The sequence below is a fragment of the Mustela putorius genome, unplaced genomic scaffold (genome assembly GCF_011764305.1).
Source record: "Mustela putorius furo isolate JIRA1106 unplaced genomic scaffold, ASM1176430v1.1 tig00003875_pilon_pilon_pilon, whole genome shotgun sequence".
Lineage (NCBI taxonomy): Eukaryota > Metazoa > Chordata > Mammalia > Carnivora > Mustelidae > Mustela > Mustela putorius.
The window spans coordinates 151,054-168,686 of record NW_025422026.1 but is presented as its reverse complement, the minus strand read 5'-3'; the positions used below and the strand labels follow the sequence as shown (position 1 = coordinate 168,686).

At 43.5% G+C, this 17,633-nt stretch overlaps 1 protein-coding gene across 20 annotated transcripts in view; it reads right to left on the bottom strand.

The window, feature by feature from the left end:
* Nucleotides 1-13,338: 13,338 nt before the first annotated feature.
* The window catches only part of LOC123388103 (conserved oligomeric Golgi complex subunit 2-like), a 31,700-nt gene continuing 27,405 nt past the window's right edge, over nt 13,339-17,633 (bottom strand). For 15 of the 20 annotated variants that reach the window (XR_006602648.1, XR_006602653.1, XR_006602649.1 and 12 more), the window contains 2 exons: nt 17,479-17,606; nt 13,339-16,700 (listed from right to left, as the gene is read on the bottom strand). Coding sequence is in view for 9 of the 20 variants with exons in the window: in XM_045067203.1 (XP_044923138.1) it covers nt 16,658-16,700; nt 17,479-17,606 (171 nt within the window). In the remaining 11 variants the exon portion in view is untranslated. The remainder of the gene's footprint in view (nt 16,701-17,478; nt 17,607-17,633) is intronic. The other 5 variants (XR_006602643.1, XR_006602645.1, XR_006602644.1 and 2 more) reach the window with 5 other exon arrangements.

Here is a 17,633-nt window from a genome sequence, read left to right as displayed (position 1 = left end):
AGATTACTTTATTTGCTATAATTCTGCAAGTTGAATGTATCTCTCAGCCATTTCCTGAGAATGCTATTATGGGGCAGGCACAGGAGGATGACTATGGGACAGAAACATATCAGGTGAGAGGGATCCTATGCTTTTGTATGAAGGAGAATCCCATTCTCCTTGGTGATGGGAGTTTTCCTTCTGCTCTGACTCCTGCCCAGCCGGGATCAGTGGGGAGCCTCCTCCTTTGGGCGACACAGGTCTCTTTCTTTCTAAATCCTCTTTTTTTGGGCCAAAAAGCAAGACTACCCTTCTTTTCATCTTTCAGCTTTTTCATCCTGGCCAACGACACTCAAACACCCTCGCCCCCAATTTGGGCTGCTAGACTATGCCAAGAGGCACACATACTGGGTATATTACCTCAGGCCCAGTGTTTGGACTTCACTGAACCTTAATTGTAACATCTGAGAAGGGTTGGGGAGGCGGATGTTGTGAGGATTCATTAAGACAATGTTAAATTTTTATCACGGAGTCAAGGAAGATCTCTTGTTAGGAATGTGTTCAATCTTACCAGGATAGAGGGCAAAATAGCATTTTACATATATTTTTTTAATAAAAGTATTTCTTTTTTAAAAAATTATTTATTTGACAGAGAGACAGAGCAGGAATACAAGCAGGGGGAGTGGGAGAGGGAGAAGAAGGCTTCCTGCTGAGCAGGGAGCTCAATGTGGGCCTCCATCCCAAGACCCTAAGATCATGACCTGAGTGGAAAAAAGACGCTTTAAGGACTGAGCCACCCAGGTTCCCCGTAAAACAGCATTTTTTTTAAAGATTTTATTTATTAATTTGACAGACAGAGATCACAAGTAGGCAGAGAAGCAGGCAGAGAGAGAGGGAGAAGCAGGCTCCCCGCTGAGCAGAGAGCCCGATGCGGGGCTCCATCCCAGGACCCTGGGATCATGACCTGAGCCGAAGGCAGAGGCTTTAACCCACCGAGCCACCCAGGCGCCCCCGCAAAAACAGCCTTTTTAAACAATATTTTTATTTTTATTTTATACATATATATGTAAACATAGAATTGAATGTATACATATAAATATAATTTGTAAACACATTTGATATATATTTATGTTTATCCTAGGACGCAACACTGCCCCTCCTGAGCAGCGCAAGAGGGTGGGTTTTTACAGAGAATCACCAAACAGCTTGACCCAACTGAAGGGCCAGCCTTGCGCTGCTGCTTAAGAGAAAGCCTTGAGTTGGGAAAGGTTTGACAAATACTGAGAAAAACCAGTCAATTAATATGTTAAAAACACTACCCAACCACAGTATGAACCATTTAGACATATGGCTTTAATTTTGACTTTAGTCTCCAAAGCCTAGGGGTCCCTGGGGAAAGGGGGCAGAGGGAGAGACAGGACCAGCTTCTTCTCTGTGGGCCAGGTTTCTGGGGTTGCTCCCAGCCCTGCCCCCAGAGGGAAATGCCCCCACCCAGGGCTTTGCTCCCAGAAGGGCCCCTCCCCCAGAAAGCCTCTTCCCAAAGGGCCCTGCCCTTTGGGCCACACCCTCAGAGGTCCCATTATCCACCCCCAACCCCCCCCCCCCCCCCCCCCCCCCCCCCGCCAAGCACCGCCCTCAGAAGGGTTCTAAGGTGAAGTCAGTGTGCTTCTCTCTCACTGTCTAGGAATTACTCAGTTTTATTTTTGACTTTGTGTTTTTTGAGCGAAGTGGGTGGTGTAAGGACCTATTTTATATTTTTATATTTTAGCCAGAGGCTTCCATTGAGGTTACACAATAACCTTGTTGTTTAACCCTTAAGCTGTCCCTGCTCCCCTTCTCCCAGGGGACTTACTTAAAAACAAGTCCCGGAAATCAACCTCAGGTAACAAAGCCCAAATACAAGGGTGGGTCAGGCCAGGTAAAGACATCTGATCAGTGGAGGGTTGCATACTGTCTCCCTAGCTACCAAGGAGTATGGGTCCCGCCCTTTGTGAGTCTTTTGGGCGCCAATCCTAACCAAGGTGATAGGCTAGGTCAAATGTCTACTAAAAGGTAAGTTGTAATTCAATTGGTCACCTAGCATCACTGTGCAGCTTTCTCTGTGTGTTACAATTTCATTGGCCACCTGTGCATGACCAGGCCCAACCGCATGGCCTATGTCCTTAAAAGCTAGTCCGTAAAGGAGAGAGGGGTTGACTTCTCTGTAAGAAAAGCGGCCCTGGCTGGTCAGTTTGATTCTTGATGCTTGGTGCGAAATAAAGCTTTGTTTGACCTTCGCTTTGTATCAGTCTCGCTCTTTTAATCATGGACCCATTATTGGGGCATAACAGGTGGGACAGTGGAGCACGTACATAGCGGAGGGGACAGCCCACTGTGGGTATCCACCATTCCTTGCCTCCTCATTTGCATGTACTGCTCGCCCTGCCCGGTGAGCACAGCATGGAAATGGACACCTCGTGAGTGGTGGTCAACGAGACTCGCTGACCACGTGACGTCTATGACCGAGTCAACCGGAGCTCGCCTTCCCTACAGACCAGAGCTTGCTCTGAGCACCGGCAGGAGGCGGTGGCCTCTTGTGAGCAGCCCAGAACCCTGTCTTGTCCTTTCTCACTCATGTCACCTCCCTGTGTTAGCCAAGCCTTGGAAGTGGTGACTTAGGAGGGAAGGGAAAGAAAGGCAGCCCCCGGCTCCTGATCCTGTCAAGTTCCTTACTCATCAGGAAGCCGAGGGCGGCAGGGTCGGTGGAACAGGTGTGAGTCCCCAGGTGAGGTAAAGATGGCAGAGCTGGTCTTGTGCAGGATTTCCACGGTTCTGATAAGAAGAGGGCACGTGGGTGTGCCCCAGCTGTGGAATCCCTGCGTGAATTATTTAACACTGACATTGCACCCTGCGAAGATGAATGGCAAAAATCATGCCCATAATCACATTTTAAAATTTTTATTTGCTTGGAATGACATTAAATGCAAATAGAAAACAGCAGCCATGCCCCTTCAGAAGACAGACCATGGAGGAAATGAGCTTTCTATTTTAGTACCTTTAACAAACACTTCCTCCCTGTTTTTGCCCAAAGGGCCCTATATCTTCATTTTGCATGGGGCTTGTAAATTATGTAGCCAGCCCTGGGGACAGCTGTGCAGTGTCTCAATGACCCAGTGCGGGGAATGGCAGGAGCCTCCCTCCTTGATACAGTAGTATTACACAAGCCCCTGAACCTGAAACAGAACTTCAGGATAACGTCGGTGGGGGAGGGGTCCTCAAATTTCTGAGTCATGGGCTGTCGTAAACAAAATATCAACAGCCGGGTGGCTTAGGCAACATACAATTTATTTTCTCGTGGTTCTGGGCGCTGGAAGTCCAAGATCAAGGTGGCAGTAGGGTTTGATTCTTCAAACGTCTCTCCTTGGCTTGCAGATAGCTGTGTTCTCCACTCTGTCTTCAAACGATTGTCCTTCAGTCTGTACTGTCTGTGTCCTAATCTCCTCTTCCTGTAAGCACAACAGTCCTGTTGGCTTGGTGCCCACCCCCAGTGAGCTCGTTTTCCCTTTATCACCTCTTTAAAAATCCTGTCTCTGAATACTGCCACATTCTGAGATGCTGGGTGTTAGGACGTCAACGTAGGAATCTGGGGGCATCCAACTAAGCTCATAACAATAGTCAAAACTGGATCCGAAACTGAAATTTAGACACATTTTAAAATGCTAAAAGTGTATATATATAATTTTTGTGGTAGGCCTGAGATGGTTGGTAGGCTGAGATGTATTTGTAACCTTTGAGGGAAACATCCTTTGGAATGATCAAAGAGAGCTTCTATGTAATTCCATACATCCACAATTAAACCCCAGAGCTTTCTAATTTGGAATTTGGCTGTTTTGTGCTTGGTGGCAACCAAAACCAGCCTAGGGCTTTTCTTTTGTTTTGGCAGAAAAGGAGGAGGCAGAGGACTTGAGCCTTTAGACATCTTGCTGCTCTTTGGTTTAATCATGCTTTACTGAGTTGCCCGAAACTAATTAAGCTCTTGGCTCTGTAGAGGAGAGATGATGTTCATTACATGTCATTGGCCACAATGTTCCTTTTTTTAATTGTTGTTAACATTTGTGTTATTTTTCAGTATAAGAGACAAGCTTTATCTTAGTTTGGGCCGATGTAACAAGAGCACCATAAACTAGGTGCTTTAAAGACATACTTATTTCTCTCAGTTCTGGAAGCTGGGAAGTCTACGATCAAGACCCTGGAAGATTCCGTGTCTGTTCAAGTGCCCACTTCCTGGGTCACAGATGACCATCTTCTCCCTATAACCTCCAAGGTGGAGGAGGCGAGGGATCTCTGTGGGGTCTCTCTTATGGAGACACTAATCTCGCCCATGAGGACTCCACCCTCATGACCTAAACATCTCCCAAGGACCCCATCTCCTAGTTATGTCCCTTTGGACATTGAGTTTTCAACTTATGAATCCTGGAGGGATACACTGTCTACAGTGAGCTTCATCAAACATCTTTTATGTTCAAGGCACTGTTTGGCAAAATTAATCATTTCCTACACATCCTTTGAAGCAAGAGTATTTCTGCACTTTGCCTTCCTTTAGAACCTTTCTCTAGAGAGGATCCTAAAAAGTTCAGAAAAGACGCAGAAGAAACCTGCTGGTTAGCTCGTTTTCCACAGTAGAGCAGAATTCATTTTGAAGCAGGTTAATCTTAGAAATCCAGGCGAAGACAATTCGCTTGAAAATCATCTCAAATGATCAGTTTTGTTAGTATGAGTAATAGTAACTATAAGATCAATAAAACAACTTTTTGTTCTACTGTGGGCCTACTGTACCTCAGAGCACCTGAGTCGAACCATCTCGTGATCCTTTCAACAGCCCACTGAGGGTCACACTGTCTTCTCCTCCACGTTATGGATGAGCCTTAAGTCTGGGCCAGAAATGACACAACTTTCCCAAAGTCATATTGCTACTGAGGGACCAGCAGGGATCTATGCCCACTCTGGTGCCAGAGCCTGTGATTGCAAACGTGGGCTGCACTAGCTGTTCAGAACAAAGGACTGTTCATGGGGGTGACACAGCAAACCCGTGAGACCCACCACCCTTTCCCTAAGGTCATCCCGGTACAACCTGCAGTGATAGCCCGAGTTAAGCATTTGAACTTGGTGCTGCAGAGGGCATGTTTTAGGGACAAGATTGGTGTTAAGGGGGTCTAATGAATCCCAGAGGGAATGGAAGGAAACAGGACTTGGGGAAATACCTGGGTCCCTGGAGCAGTGATCTCCTTTTATTACTGTGCACCTCTCTTTCATAAAAATAAATAAATACATAAATACATACATACATACATACAAAAATATTTGCGGACATAGCACCAATTTAAGCAAATTTTTGATAAATTATAGACTCCACTAATCTACTAAATTATTATGCACATTATAAATGACATGCAAAAGCTAAACAGTTAAATGGATGACATGAAATACGAATAAAACTTATAATATTTTCTTCCAGCCCCTTACTGGACTATGTCTCAAACTCCCTTTGGAGAAGACTTTTTAAAGATTTGTTTATTTATTTATTGAGAGAGAGAGAGAGACAACACGTGTGTGCACATGTGAGTAGGGGGGTGGGGCAAAGGGAAAAGGAGAGAAGCAGACTCCCCATTGAGCACAGAGGCCTCACTAGGGCTCAATCCCATGACCCTGAGATCATGACTTGAGCCAAAATCTTGAGTCAGACATTTAATCCACTGAGACACCCAGGTTCCCTGGAGAAGACTTTTAAGAAAGAGATAGGACACTTGGATTTATAGCAATAATTCCTAGAATTAATCTTTAAAAGTGGGAAGATAGAAATGTTTTTTTAAATTTTTAAAGTTTTTCTTTATTTATTCATAAGAGATGGGAGGCAGAGGCAGAAGCAGGCTTCCTGCAGAGCAGGAAGTCCAGAGTGGGACTTGATCCTAGGACCTGGGATCGTGACCCGAGCTGGAGATAGACACTGGAGATACTGATAAACCAAACTTTAGGGAAAAATACTGAACTTTACTGGGAAGATGAAGCAGAACAACAGCATATGGCAGCAACATGAGTTTTAGATAGCTGTTGGTCACCCAGAAGGCTTAAGGTGGAGAGAAAAACAAAAGGCTGTAGTGACCCAAAATTGTCCGAGTTGTGTAATTTGACCCAGGAACTTCTGGGTGACATAAAGATTTGTTTATTTATTACACGGACAGCGCCATGTGGGGACAGAGCGAGGGGGAATGAGAGTTCCATACAAACGTGTGAGTGGCTCTTCTCCCATCTCCAGGGGGGAAGGAAGAGATTGGGTTTACTCCAGTAAGCATGGTGATGAGTTGGTGAGGTAGGTTGACTAGATGTCTGGACACCTGAAAAAGCCAGCTAAGGGGGCTTCCTGGCCATCTTGTCAGTGTCTTATTGAAAGCTTGTCATGTGCAAGACTTTCTTTTAACAGGTTGCCAGGTGAATTGATGTACAAATCAGACTACCGGCCGCCATGTGTCATTGCTCAGGTGGTCCATGACACAATGTCCTGCAACTAAGGGGATGCACTTAGCATTACAGACATCGTTCTGTCTTTGTTATTTTTGAAATTTAGAAAATATCTTATTAATTTGTTCACTCCAAAGAGGCAATTTATTGCTTACTATGACAGTCTTTTGGTAGAGGACACAAAAACTGCTTTCTTTGTTATGAAAATCAATGTGTTACACCAATTTTCTGAAAGATGGAAATGAAGTGCCTCCTTCCAGCTGGGTCAGGACATAAGTGTACCCTATGTATTGGTTTTTCAATAGAGTCCATTTACAGAATGTACATGTCTCTCAATACAGAAGACATTTGCTCACATTTATGTGTAGAACATTCCCGAACCTGGTCCAGGTTGCGGATGAAACCGTCACTCTGACTGGCAAGGCATAACGAAGAAGAGTTTTCCTGTAAACAATATGTGGTCATGGAAGGAATCAGCACTGCAATTCGTGGCTGATTCCAAAGGCTCTAAGAGGTGGTAGATGCACAGGCAAAGTGGTGACTTTTGCAGAGGAAGCAGGCTGGGGAGAGATAGCAAAACAGAAGTTTGAGAGGGCCCTAAAATCTCCTCCTGTGGGATTATTGGCCATTGAGCTTGAGAAAGGCTATGGTGAAAACTTGAAAGAGCATCAGATCAAACCCTTGGCCACTGGAGGTTGAAACTGACATGAGCAGCACTATCTCTATTCTTGACCCAAAGCCATAGGATGACAAGCTTTGCTTTTTCAATGTGGCCTCATGTCTCTATACTCCCTTATAAAGAAATTAATACAAATAAATGCTGAGAGTGTAAAGTGTAAGCAGAGCTCCCCTTGGCCATTTCCTAAGTTTTGTCCACTCCGAAGTGAGTATCACTTTGGTGAGTGCATTGCAGGAAATGGCCTTAATAATCAATGGCAGACCTCCACTCCAGAGTGACATAAAAAGCAATCTGCACCTCCTTCCTGATTTGTCTGTAATGAAACTTGCTTTCCTCAGGTCCCAGCATTTGAGGCAGATAAATATGTTCCCTTTCGTTGGCTCTTACTCATACTTCAGCAAGATTTCCCATGTGCTTTCCTTGGCTGGCTGGAAAACTGGACCACAATTTATGGCATCTAAGGGGACAGGCACGTAGAATTCCAGTGGGATCCCAGAACAGAACCTAATTGGAGACTAGAGACCATTGCGGTGCGAAGCTTTTCTTTGAGATTGAAAGAGGTGCATGTTATGCAAATATTAGCAAGTGTAAGTTCACACTGTCTATTGAAAATTTATAGACTCATTATGGTCAAGAAGGCTGGAAGAGAAGTAGTTTTTGGGAAAGATGCAGGTAAATTCAGGGAGGTGGCAAATTACCCCAGGGAAAGTAGAATGGCTAAAGAGTATGGCCCAAACTTTTTAAAAAGATTTTATTCATTTATTTGACACACAGAGAGCCAGAAAGCACAAGTTGGGGGAATGGCAGAGGGAGAAGGAGAAGCAGGCTCCCTGATGAGCAGGGAGGCAAATGTGTGGGACTCGATCCCAGGACCCTGGGATCATGACCTGAGCTGAAGGCAGACACTTAACCGACTGAGCCACCCAGGCGCCCCCTGGCTCCAACTTCCAAAGATGATGGTGGCGCCTGGGTGGCTCAGTGGGTACCCGCTGCCTTCGGCTGGGAAGGAATGATCGAGATCAGCAACTGTCCTTGATTCTCTCTTCCTGCAGGAAGGTACTTGTGATGTGGTGCCCAGGACTTTGGAGACAGACAAAAAGATGCTTGGTGCCCTCCTTGCTCTGCCGCAGGAAGGCATTGCAACACCTTCCAGAGGGACAGCTGCAGGTGCCCTCCGGCTCTACCGGGTGCAACACCTTCCAGAGGGCAGCTGCAGGCACAGGGTCAGTCACCAGGGTCAGGGGAGGCACTCAGCCACGTACCCCTTCCACCATCCTGCTGGGTTTGGAAGAGCGCTATCAAAGTCCCTGCTGCCAAAGGACCATCCAGAGTGACATGTCCCATGGGGCACGCTGGCATTCCTTTACCCCTTCAGGTTATTGGCAGCAAGGCTGGAAATTTTTTAAATTGCCTGGGAAAATGATAGCAAACGGCTCCAAAAAGGAGTTTCAAAACGCAGACTTCATACTATGTTTTGAGTACATTTCATTCATTTGGCAGGTACTGACAGGGTGCTTAAGTGCCAGGTGCTGCTGCATTAGAAACGGACTTGAGAAGTTAACAGGAGGGGGCTCCAGCCCTCAACCAGCACAAAGTGGATCAATGGATGCATGTGACAGACAGAGCACTGTGACGGGGAGTACTAGGTGCTCTCATAAGAAGGGTGTGCTAGGAGCTAAGGGAACACTCGGGGGGAGCCAGCACCAACACTCGGGGAGAGCTGTGGGAAATATGATGGATGCAGATGGCTCCAAGGGAAACCAGAGAACTGCTCAGATCCCTGCTCCAAGTGCCCGCCGCTTCAGAGTGGGGGCTGGGCGAGCAGGGAGCTGGGGTGGGCGCAGCGATGCCTGAGTTCCGACCTGCAGCCCCTGCGCTGTTTCACCTGTCCCTTTAGGAGTACAATGACATAGGATGTCACCAAGGGAGGATCTACCCCTGCATCCTGGTACTGGGAAAGCACGCGAGGGCTGCGGAGCTGAAAGCAAGAGTTGGTAGTTCCAGCAATGTGTGCAGGGTTTTAAAAAACTATACACGGGAAAATATCCGGTCTTATTTGCATGTGTTTGTATCATGCACAATTTTTAACTGCAATCCTCCTTTTACCTTCTTCCCTGTTGTTAAGACTCTCCTCTCCTCACCGCTGTCTTTGTCCCTATAATACATGTTGACAGCCTGGTGCTTATCCATGAGCTCATTCGCCTCTACCCACGCACGCATGGGGCTCTGTCACTGTTTAACAAATATGGGCTCATTTTATCTACCTCTTGATCTAGTGCTTCCCGGTTAATAATCCCTCCTGCATAACGTCCTTCTGTTTTTATCTTCATTTTTATAAAGAATGGCTGCTCACCTTTTATCAGGTGCCTTTATTTTTTATCAAATACATTTATTGCTATGGTCTTAAGAGTTTTTTCACAGTTAATTTAGTGATGAGGTAAATCTTATTGATTTTCTGGTTTTGAGCTCCCTTTATTTTCCTGGAATGAATCCAAGTTGGTCTCAGGATATAGTCCTTTGATAGATGCCAGACTTCTGTTATTTGCTAACATTAGTTCAGTTTCTGTTAACTAATCTGTCCTAAGCCAGATTTGTTAATAGCTTCCCCGTTCCTCCCTCTCAGGTTTGGGTATTAAAATTGTGCTCAGCTTCATCAAGTGAATTGACTTATTATTGTTTAATTGCCTGTTGCCATTTAACAGTAGAATGACAGTTATCCAGCTGCAAACCTGTCTGATCTTGGAACTCATCTTCTGAATTTTCCATTCTTGAATCATTTGGATGATTTTGTTTTCCTAGGAAATCATCATTTCTTCTAGGTTATCAAATTGATTAGTATAAAGTGCCTTGCAGTTTAGTGATTCTTTTATATTATGCATTTGCTTTTATATCTCTGTTCCCAATCCTTATCTGTTTTGCAACTCTCTCTCTCCCTCTCTCTGTCCCCTCCTCCCTGAAACCCCCCTTTCCCTATCCTCCTTCCCTCTCTCCCCACCTCCTCCCACACCCCTTCTTCCCCCTCTCTTAACCTTAATAGGACATGTGAAGTTTTTTTTTTTTTTTATTATTTCATAGTCTTTCATAGAAACAACTTTGAGTTTATTTGCCCCTCATATTTTTTATTAGTTTAAAAATTTATCTTTATTATAATTACTTCCTTGCTTTTGATTGAGCTGCCCTTTTCTGATGGGTTTAAATGAGTAGTTTCTTATATTCAAATAATGTTTGAAATTGAAGACATTTGACACTAAAGTCTCCTTAGAGTATAACTTCTGGTGTCTTCTGTAAGTTTTGGTATGAAATAATCTCCTTTCCATTGCTTTCAAGATTTTCTTCAGTTGTCTTATGATTTCTTCTTTGACTGAAGACTGTATTTCTTAACTTGTATATAGTTTCAATTTTTTGTTACCAGGTTATCTAATTCTGATTCTACTGGATTGTGATCAAAGAACTGTTCTTTAAATCTTTAATTTGGAAGGCTTGTAAAGGTTCCCTTTGTTGCCTAGTATGCAATTAATCTTTACAAATATGGCTTTTCTTAGGTGTAAGAAAGAAATGTTTTCTGAGGGAAATAAGGATGTCTATTTTCTTTTTTTTTTTTTAAGATTTTATTTATTTATTTGACAGACAGAGATCACAAGTAGGCAGAAAGGCAGGCAGAGAGTGAGAGAGAGGAGGAAGCAGGCTCCCCGCGGAGCAGAGAGCCCGATGTGGGGCTCAATCCTAGGACCCTGGGATCATGACCTGGGCAGAGGCTTTAACCCACTGAGCCACTCAGGCACCCCAGGATGTCTATTTTCTGTTTTTCCCTCCTTCTAGTAGATACTTGTTTTTCCCTCCTTCTAGTAGATACTCCCATTTGAAAAGCTAAAATTTTACCTTGTTATTGCATTTTTAGAGTCTTTAGGTATTATGTTGTTAGATGTATACCTGCTTATACCTTTTACATCTTCTTTCCAAACTCTGCCTTTAAAAATGTCCCTCTTCATCTTAGTACCTATAACTTTAGACCCAACTTGTCTGCGATGAATTTTGCCATTCCGGCTTTCTCTTTTGCATGGTATCTCCTCACCTGACACATTCTCAATCCCTTTTGCATTTTAAGTATGTTTCTTGAACAGCATGGATCTGTAACCCCCTGATAGGCGCTTTAATAGAAAGTCAGTCTGTACACATTTAAATTAATGATAAACAGTCATGATTTTATTCCTCCCATCTTATTTTGTTTTTATTTTCCCCATTTTGATGTTTTTAATCAAGTTCATTCTTTTTCTACTTGATAAATATAGAAGTTCTTTGCATTTTTTGATGACAGCTTAATTGAGATATAATTCACAGGCCATAACACTCACCATCTAATGTGGACAATTTAATGGCTTTCACTATAGTTAACTATACTATACTGAACTACCTACACATTTTCATCATCCTCAAAAGAAAACTTTAGCCATCACCATCAGTCTTAGGCAACCACTAATCTACTTTCGGTCTCTGTAGATTTAGCTATTCTGGAAATTCCATATAAATCAAATTATGCAATATGTGGTCTTCGGTGACTGACTTCTCTCAATCAGCAGAATGTTTTCAAGGATCCTCTGTGTCGTTGCACATATCAAAATTCTATTCCTTTTCAAGGCTGAATAATATTCCACTGGCTGGCTGGATCACATTTTATTTATCTGTTCATCAGTTGATGAACATCTGGGTTGTTCTCACCTTTTTGCTATTATGAATAAACCCTAAACCTTCATGCACAAGTTTTTGTGTGGGCATAGTTTTTTCACAGGAGTGATATTGGTGTGTCATATGGCAACTCTGTGTTCAGCATTTTGAGGAGCTACTAAACCGTTTCTAATGTGGCTGCGCCATTTTCCAAGCCCACCAGCAATTTACAGGTTCCAGCTCTTCACATACTTCCAACACCTGCTTTTGGGTTTTTTGATAGTAGCCATCCACGTGGGTGGGAGGTGGTATCTCACCATGGTTTTGATTTGCATTTCCCAAATGATTAGTGATGTTGAACATATTTTCACGTGCTTATTGTCCCATATATTTTATATATACCTTATATGTATCTTTAAATATATATTATATATTTCATATTTTATTTATATTTAAATACATATTTAAGAATGTAAATATATTTACATAAATGTTTATATAAATATATGATAATATAAAATATATTTATATATACATTTATATATTAATGTATACATTTGAGAATATTGGAGAAATGTGTATTCAAGTTCTTTGCTCTTTTTTTTTTTAAAGATTTTATTTATTTATTTGAGAGAGATTTATTGAGAGAGATCACAAGCAGGCAGAGAGGCAGGCAGAGAGAGAGGAAGAAGCAGGCTCCCTGCTGAGCAGAGAGCCCGATGCGGGGCTCGATCCCAGGACTCCAAGTTCATGACCTGAGCCGAAGGCAGCAGCTTAACCCGCTGAGCCACCCAGGCGCCCCTCTTTGCTCATTTCTTAACTGGGTTGTCTTTTTATTTGAGTTGTAAGAATTCTTCACACAGTCTGAATGCATGTTCCTTATATATGACCTGCAAATATTTTCTCCCATTTAGTGGCTTGTCTTTTGACTTTGTCAATGGGGTCCTTGGAAGCACAAAACTGGGACGTTTTGGTTGAGTCCCATTTATTTGTTTATTATTATTTTTTAAGTTGCTTGTACTTTGGTGTTATGGCTGAGGAGCCGTTGTTAGATTCAAGACCAGTAACATTTACCTTTGTGTTTTCTTCTGAAAACTTTATCATTTTATTTTATTTTTATTTTTTAAAAGATTTTATTTATTTATTTGAGAAAGAGACAATGAGAGAGAGCATGAGCGAGGAGAAGGTCAGAGGGAGAAGCAGACTCCCTGTGGAGCTGGGAGCCTGATGCAGGACTCGATCTGGGAACTCCGGGATCATGACCAGAGCAGAAGGCAGGCATTCAACCAACTGAGCTACCCAGGCATCCCAAACTTTATCATTTTAATGCTTACATTTATGTCTTTGATGCATTTTGGGTTATTTTCTCTATATGGTGTGAGGCAGGACTCCTGTTTCATTATTTGCATGTGGCTGCTTGGGAGTAAAATACTGTTCTTACCCTCATTGAATTGTTTGGCACCCTTGTCAAACATTAGTTGACTGTAACTTATTTTCCTTTTTTTTTACCCCCCATTGAGGCATTTCACGTGCCATGTATATTATATTTCTAGGAAAAAGGAATCCCAGGATTTTCCCTCCTGCCTGGATTCTTCCTTCTTCATGGTGCATGATGCCAGAAGAATTTTTCCACGCAGTGAAACCAAACTGAGGGGATGGAAATATTCTGCCACTTTTCTAGATCTTTCAGTTATACAAGTCTAGGGCTGGTCATGCCACACTTGTTTAACTTGCCCGTGAGGTTCACAGCAGTTTTCCCAGCTCTGTGGTCATCAATAATTTCAAATTTGCCAATGTACTCATGCTTCGTCATCACAGTGAGGAAACGGGATGATGACTTTGGTGCAGGGCCTCCTAAGAACCTGGCCTTGGCCTCCCCTTTCAGCAGTGTTAATGTTCTTGAGGGCATCTGTGGGACATTTGTTCACACTGTTACTGCAGCATGGAAAGATGGCAAAAAAAGCTTTTTTCCCTTTTATTAATATTTGGTCTTGTTCTCCTTCCCTTTCTCATAACCAAATGCGTATTTCCCCTCTGTCATTTGAAAACTGCATACTGTTCTCCAGCTGTTTTCCCCAGAACGAGACCTTGTGTATCAAGAATCCTTATTTCACGGTTATTATACACAATCTTAAAGATATATGACTGTCCTCTTATTTTACACATGCATACACACGAAGCACTAAATACGGACTTTATCTGAATGGCTAAATGTTGGCCAAGACAGAAGCCAGTTGTAGTGGGAACTTCTAGGATAAAGATATAGTCTGAAGTTTTTGTTCTCTAAAAAAAGCCTTCATGGGGCGCCTGGGTGGCTCAGTGGGCTAAAGCCTCTTGCCTTCAGCCCAGGTCATGATCCCAGGGTCCTGAGATCAAGCCCCGCATCGGGTTCTCTGTTCAATGGGGAGCCTGCTTTCCCCTCTCTCTGCCTGCCTCTCCGCCTACTTGTGATCTCTGTCTTTCAAATAAATAAAATCTTAAAAAAAAAAAGGCCTTCATATTTTATTAAAAATTTTAGGCGTCTGAATTCAAAAGGTTAACAATATAGTACAAGAATAATAATAATAATAATATATCATCTAATAATAATATAATAATAATTTTTCCTGCATAGTCACTGCTGCACACTAGTAAAATGAGATGTTTCTTTTCTTTTTTAAAGATTTTATTTATTTTATTTATTTGACAGACAGAGATCACAAGTAGGCAGAGAGGCAGGCAGAGAGAGAAGGAGGGAAGTGGGCTCCTCGCTGAGCAAAGAGCCCGACATGGGGCTCGATCCCAAGAGCCTGAGATGACCCTAGCCAAAGGCAGAAGCTTAACCCACCCAGGCGCCCCGAGATGTTTATTTTAATTTGGGATTATGGAGGGGCAAGGTGTTTTTGGCCCTCCTGCTGAAGTAGGGACTCCTGTCAGTATTGTCTCCAACTTTTTCCCTAATAGTAGCTCTGGAAGATGAAGACGTCCCTCCATCTCCCAGACATGAAGGTTTGACCAGGACATGGGATGGTATAAGCTCATTGACATAGTATCATGAACTAAGCCCTGGTTTATTGGTCACAGTCATTCTCCAAGTATTTTTAGGAGTAAACTTCAGGTGTTGCCCTTACTCTAATTTTTCTTTCTGAGATTTCTGACTGCAATTGCTACTTCCTGCAGTCACTCGAGGAGAAATGAGGCATGTGGCAGCGCAACAGTGTGTTTTTCTTTCAAGATGACAGTATCACTCTTGATTTCTGTATGCATCTCGGATTTTCATATACGAACATGGATTTTGGTGTCTACCCTGAGGAGATGATACGTACGGTGTGAGGTACACTTGTATTCTCATGACACGTCACCTGGGTTATCCAGAACGTTCTGGGCCCGGCAGAAAGGCAGAAACCCGGGTGAATTCCTCATTGTTCCAGCAGGCTGTCAGCCCTCAAAGGCCTTCTGGATGTGTTTGTGCATCGCAGTGTCTGCTGTGTAAGATACAGAAAGAGCACAGTAGTTAAGGGGGAAAATATTTAGGAACACATTTTCCAGGAGGAACCAGGATTCAGTTTGGGTGACTCTTGACCATTTTTCATCTTCTGATGACTGAAAGTGGTAGTTAGTCTACAGTCATGGTTTTAACATGCATTTCGAATGTAATGTTAGTTTCCATCAACATAAAACTATAAGAACTGTCTTCCTAAAGGGCATTCGTGTAAGGCCCGTTATTTTCCAGCTTGATTAATGAAAAAATTTTTCTGTAATGCTTTCTTCCTACTCTGTATTAGTTTTCAGGACTGGATTGAAATTGATTTATTGTGGATAGGGTTATACCTGCTCCTGGAATTTTTTTCTGTTCCTGGGTTTTTAAAGGTGGCAGAGTTGACTTTCTGATTTTAACTCATCTTCACTAGATAAAGAATTCACAAATAGGACTTTTTCTTGAAATAATCATAGCCTGGGGGCGCTTGGGTGGCTCAGGTCATAATCTCAGGGTCCTGGGATCGAGTCCCACATCGGGCTCCCTGCTCAGTGGGGAGCCTGCTTCACTCTTTGCCTCCCCCTCTGCTTATGCTTTCTCTAATAAGTAAATAAATAAATAACCTAAAAAAAAAGAATTTGTATTTGACTGGAGCTTCATGTGGAGTGACAGATCAGCAGAAAGACAGAGGGATATGAGACAGGAAGCAATGAAGGAAAACACAGAGGCGCACAGTACAGACAGATGTTCCTCGGCTTATGACAGCCTCGGCTTCTAATAAACCCATTGTTCAGCTGGAAATCTCTTTAGTTGAAAATGCATGGAAAACACCTAAGCGACTGAACATCAGAGCTTAGCCCCGCCAACCTTAAATGTGTTGAGAACACTTACAGTATTGCACAGTTGGGCAAAATCCTCTAACACAAAGCCTATTTCACAATAAAGTGTCTGGTATCTCATGTAACTTACTGAACACTGCACCGAAAGCCAGAACAGGACGGTTCAAGTGTGTTGGTTGCTGACCCTCGTGATCACGTGGTTTGCCTGGGGGCTGTGCTCGCTGCCCCTGCCCAGCATTACAAAAGAGGACCCTACTGTAGATCGCCAGCCTGGGAAAAGATCCAAACTAAACGCATATCACTTCTGCACTATTATAAAAAGTCAAAAATCCATAAACTGAACCAAGGTGAAGTTAGGGATCTTCTGTACCAGGTGTGTTAGGGAAGGTTAAGCGCTGTCTGGCCAGGAACCATAGTGGTATGGGGGAAAGTTCCACAGTAGAAAGTTGTACAGCGGAGAACCACTAGGACTCAAGCACCAAGGGTCACAGTTTGCGCCAGGAAGACTGGATGTTCCTCTGTGGGCGATGAGAAGCCACGAGCGACTCAGGAAGGCTGCAGAGCTCTGGACAGGTGGGACAGCTGAGGGCTGCAATGAAGAGGGACAGGTGGAGCTGGGAGACCAGGTGGGGAGAGCCCACTACCCTTGAACAAAAGGTGACAAAGGTCTAGACTGGGATGACGGAGATGGTGGAAGGTAATGGGATATTCATGAAACAGAACTAGAAAGCCATGGAAATGAAATAAGAGAGGGAGGGAAAACCAAACATGACTTTAATTGCCATCAGTATAAAACGTGTTGAATTAAAATGAATTGGTATTTCTTTTTTTTTTAAAGATTTTATTTATTTATTTGACAGACAGAGATCACAAGTAGGCAGAGAGGCAGGCAGAGGCAGAGAGAGAGAGAGAGGGAAGCAGGCTTCCTGCGGAGCAGAGAGCCCGATGCGGGGCTCGATCCCAGGATCCTGAGATCATGACCCGAGCCGAAGGCAGCAGCCCAAACCACTGAGCCACCCAGGTGCCCCAAAATGAATTGGTATTTCTAGACCAATGATGACATCACTATAATGGAAGGAAACCAATTTTGATTTTGAACCTGGTTAAGGAGCAAGTATAGACAAGAGAAAAGCAGAGGCTCTGGAGTCACACAAATGTCACCGTTAAGATTCGTCCCCACTCTTCATTCCCTTTCCCTGTAAACCCAGGCAAGCGACACCTGCCTCACAGCACTGGTAACAAATAGGGAAGAGCACACGTTCCCACGTTCCCGGGTCAGACAGGACAGCCAGGGATCAGCGGCACATGAGGAGGTGACAGGTAGTCACTAAACTGAGCTCAGGTGCATACACAGCAGTTTACGTCACCTTGAGATGGCTCCTCCTGTGACCTCTCGAAGAAGACGGCAGTGGTGAGGAACGAACTCCAGGAGCTTACTAGCATACATGATCTTCAGGCCATCCGGATGAGACTCAACGATCTGCTCTACAATCACCTAGCAGAAGGAAGAGCGTTTTATTTT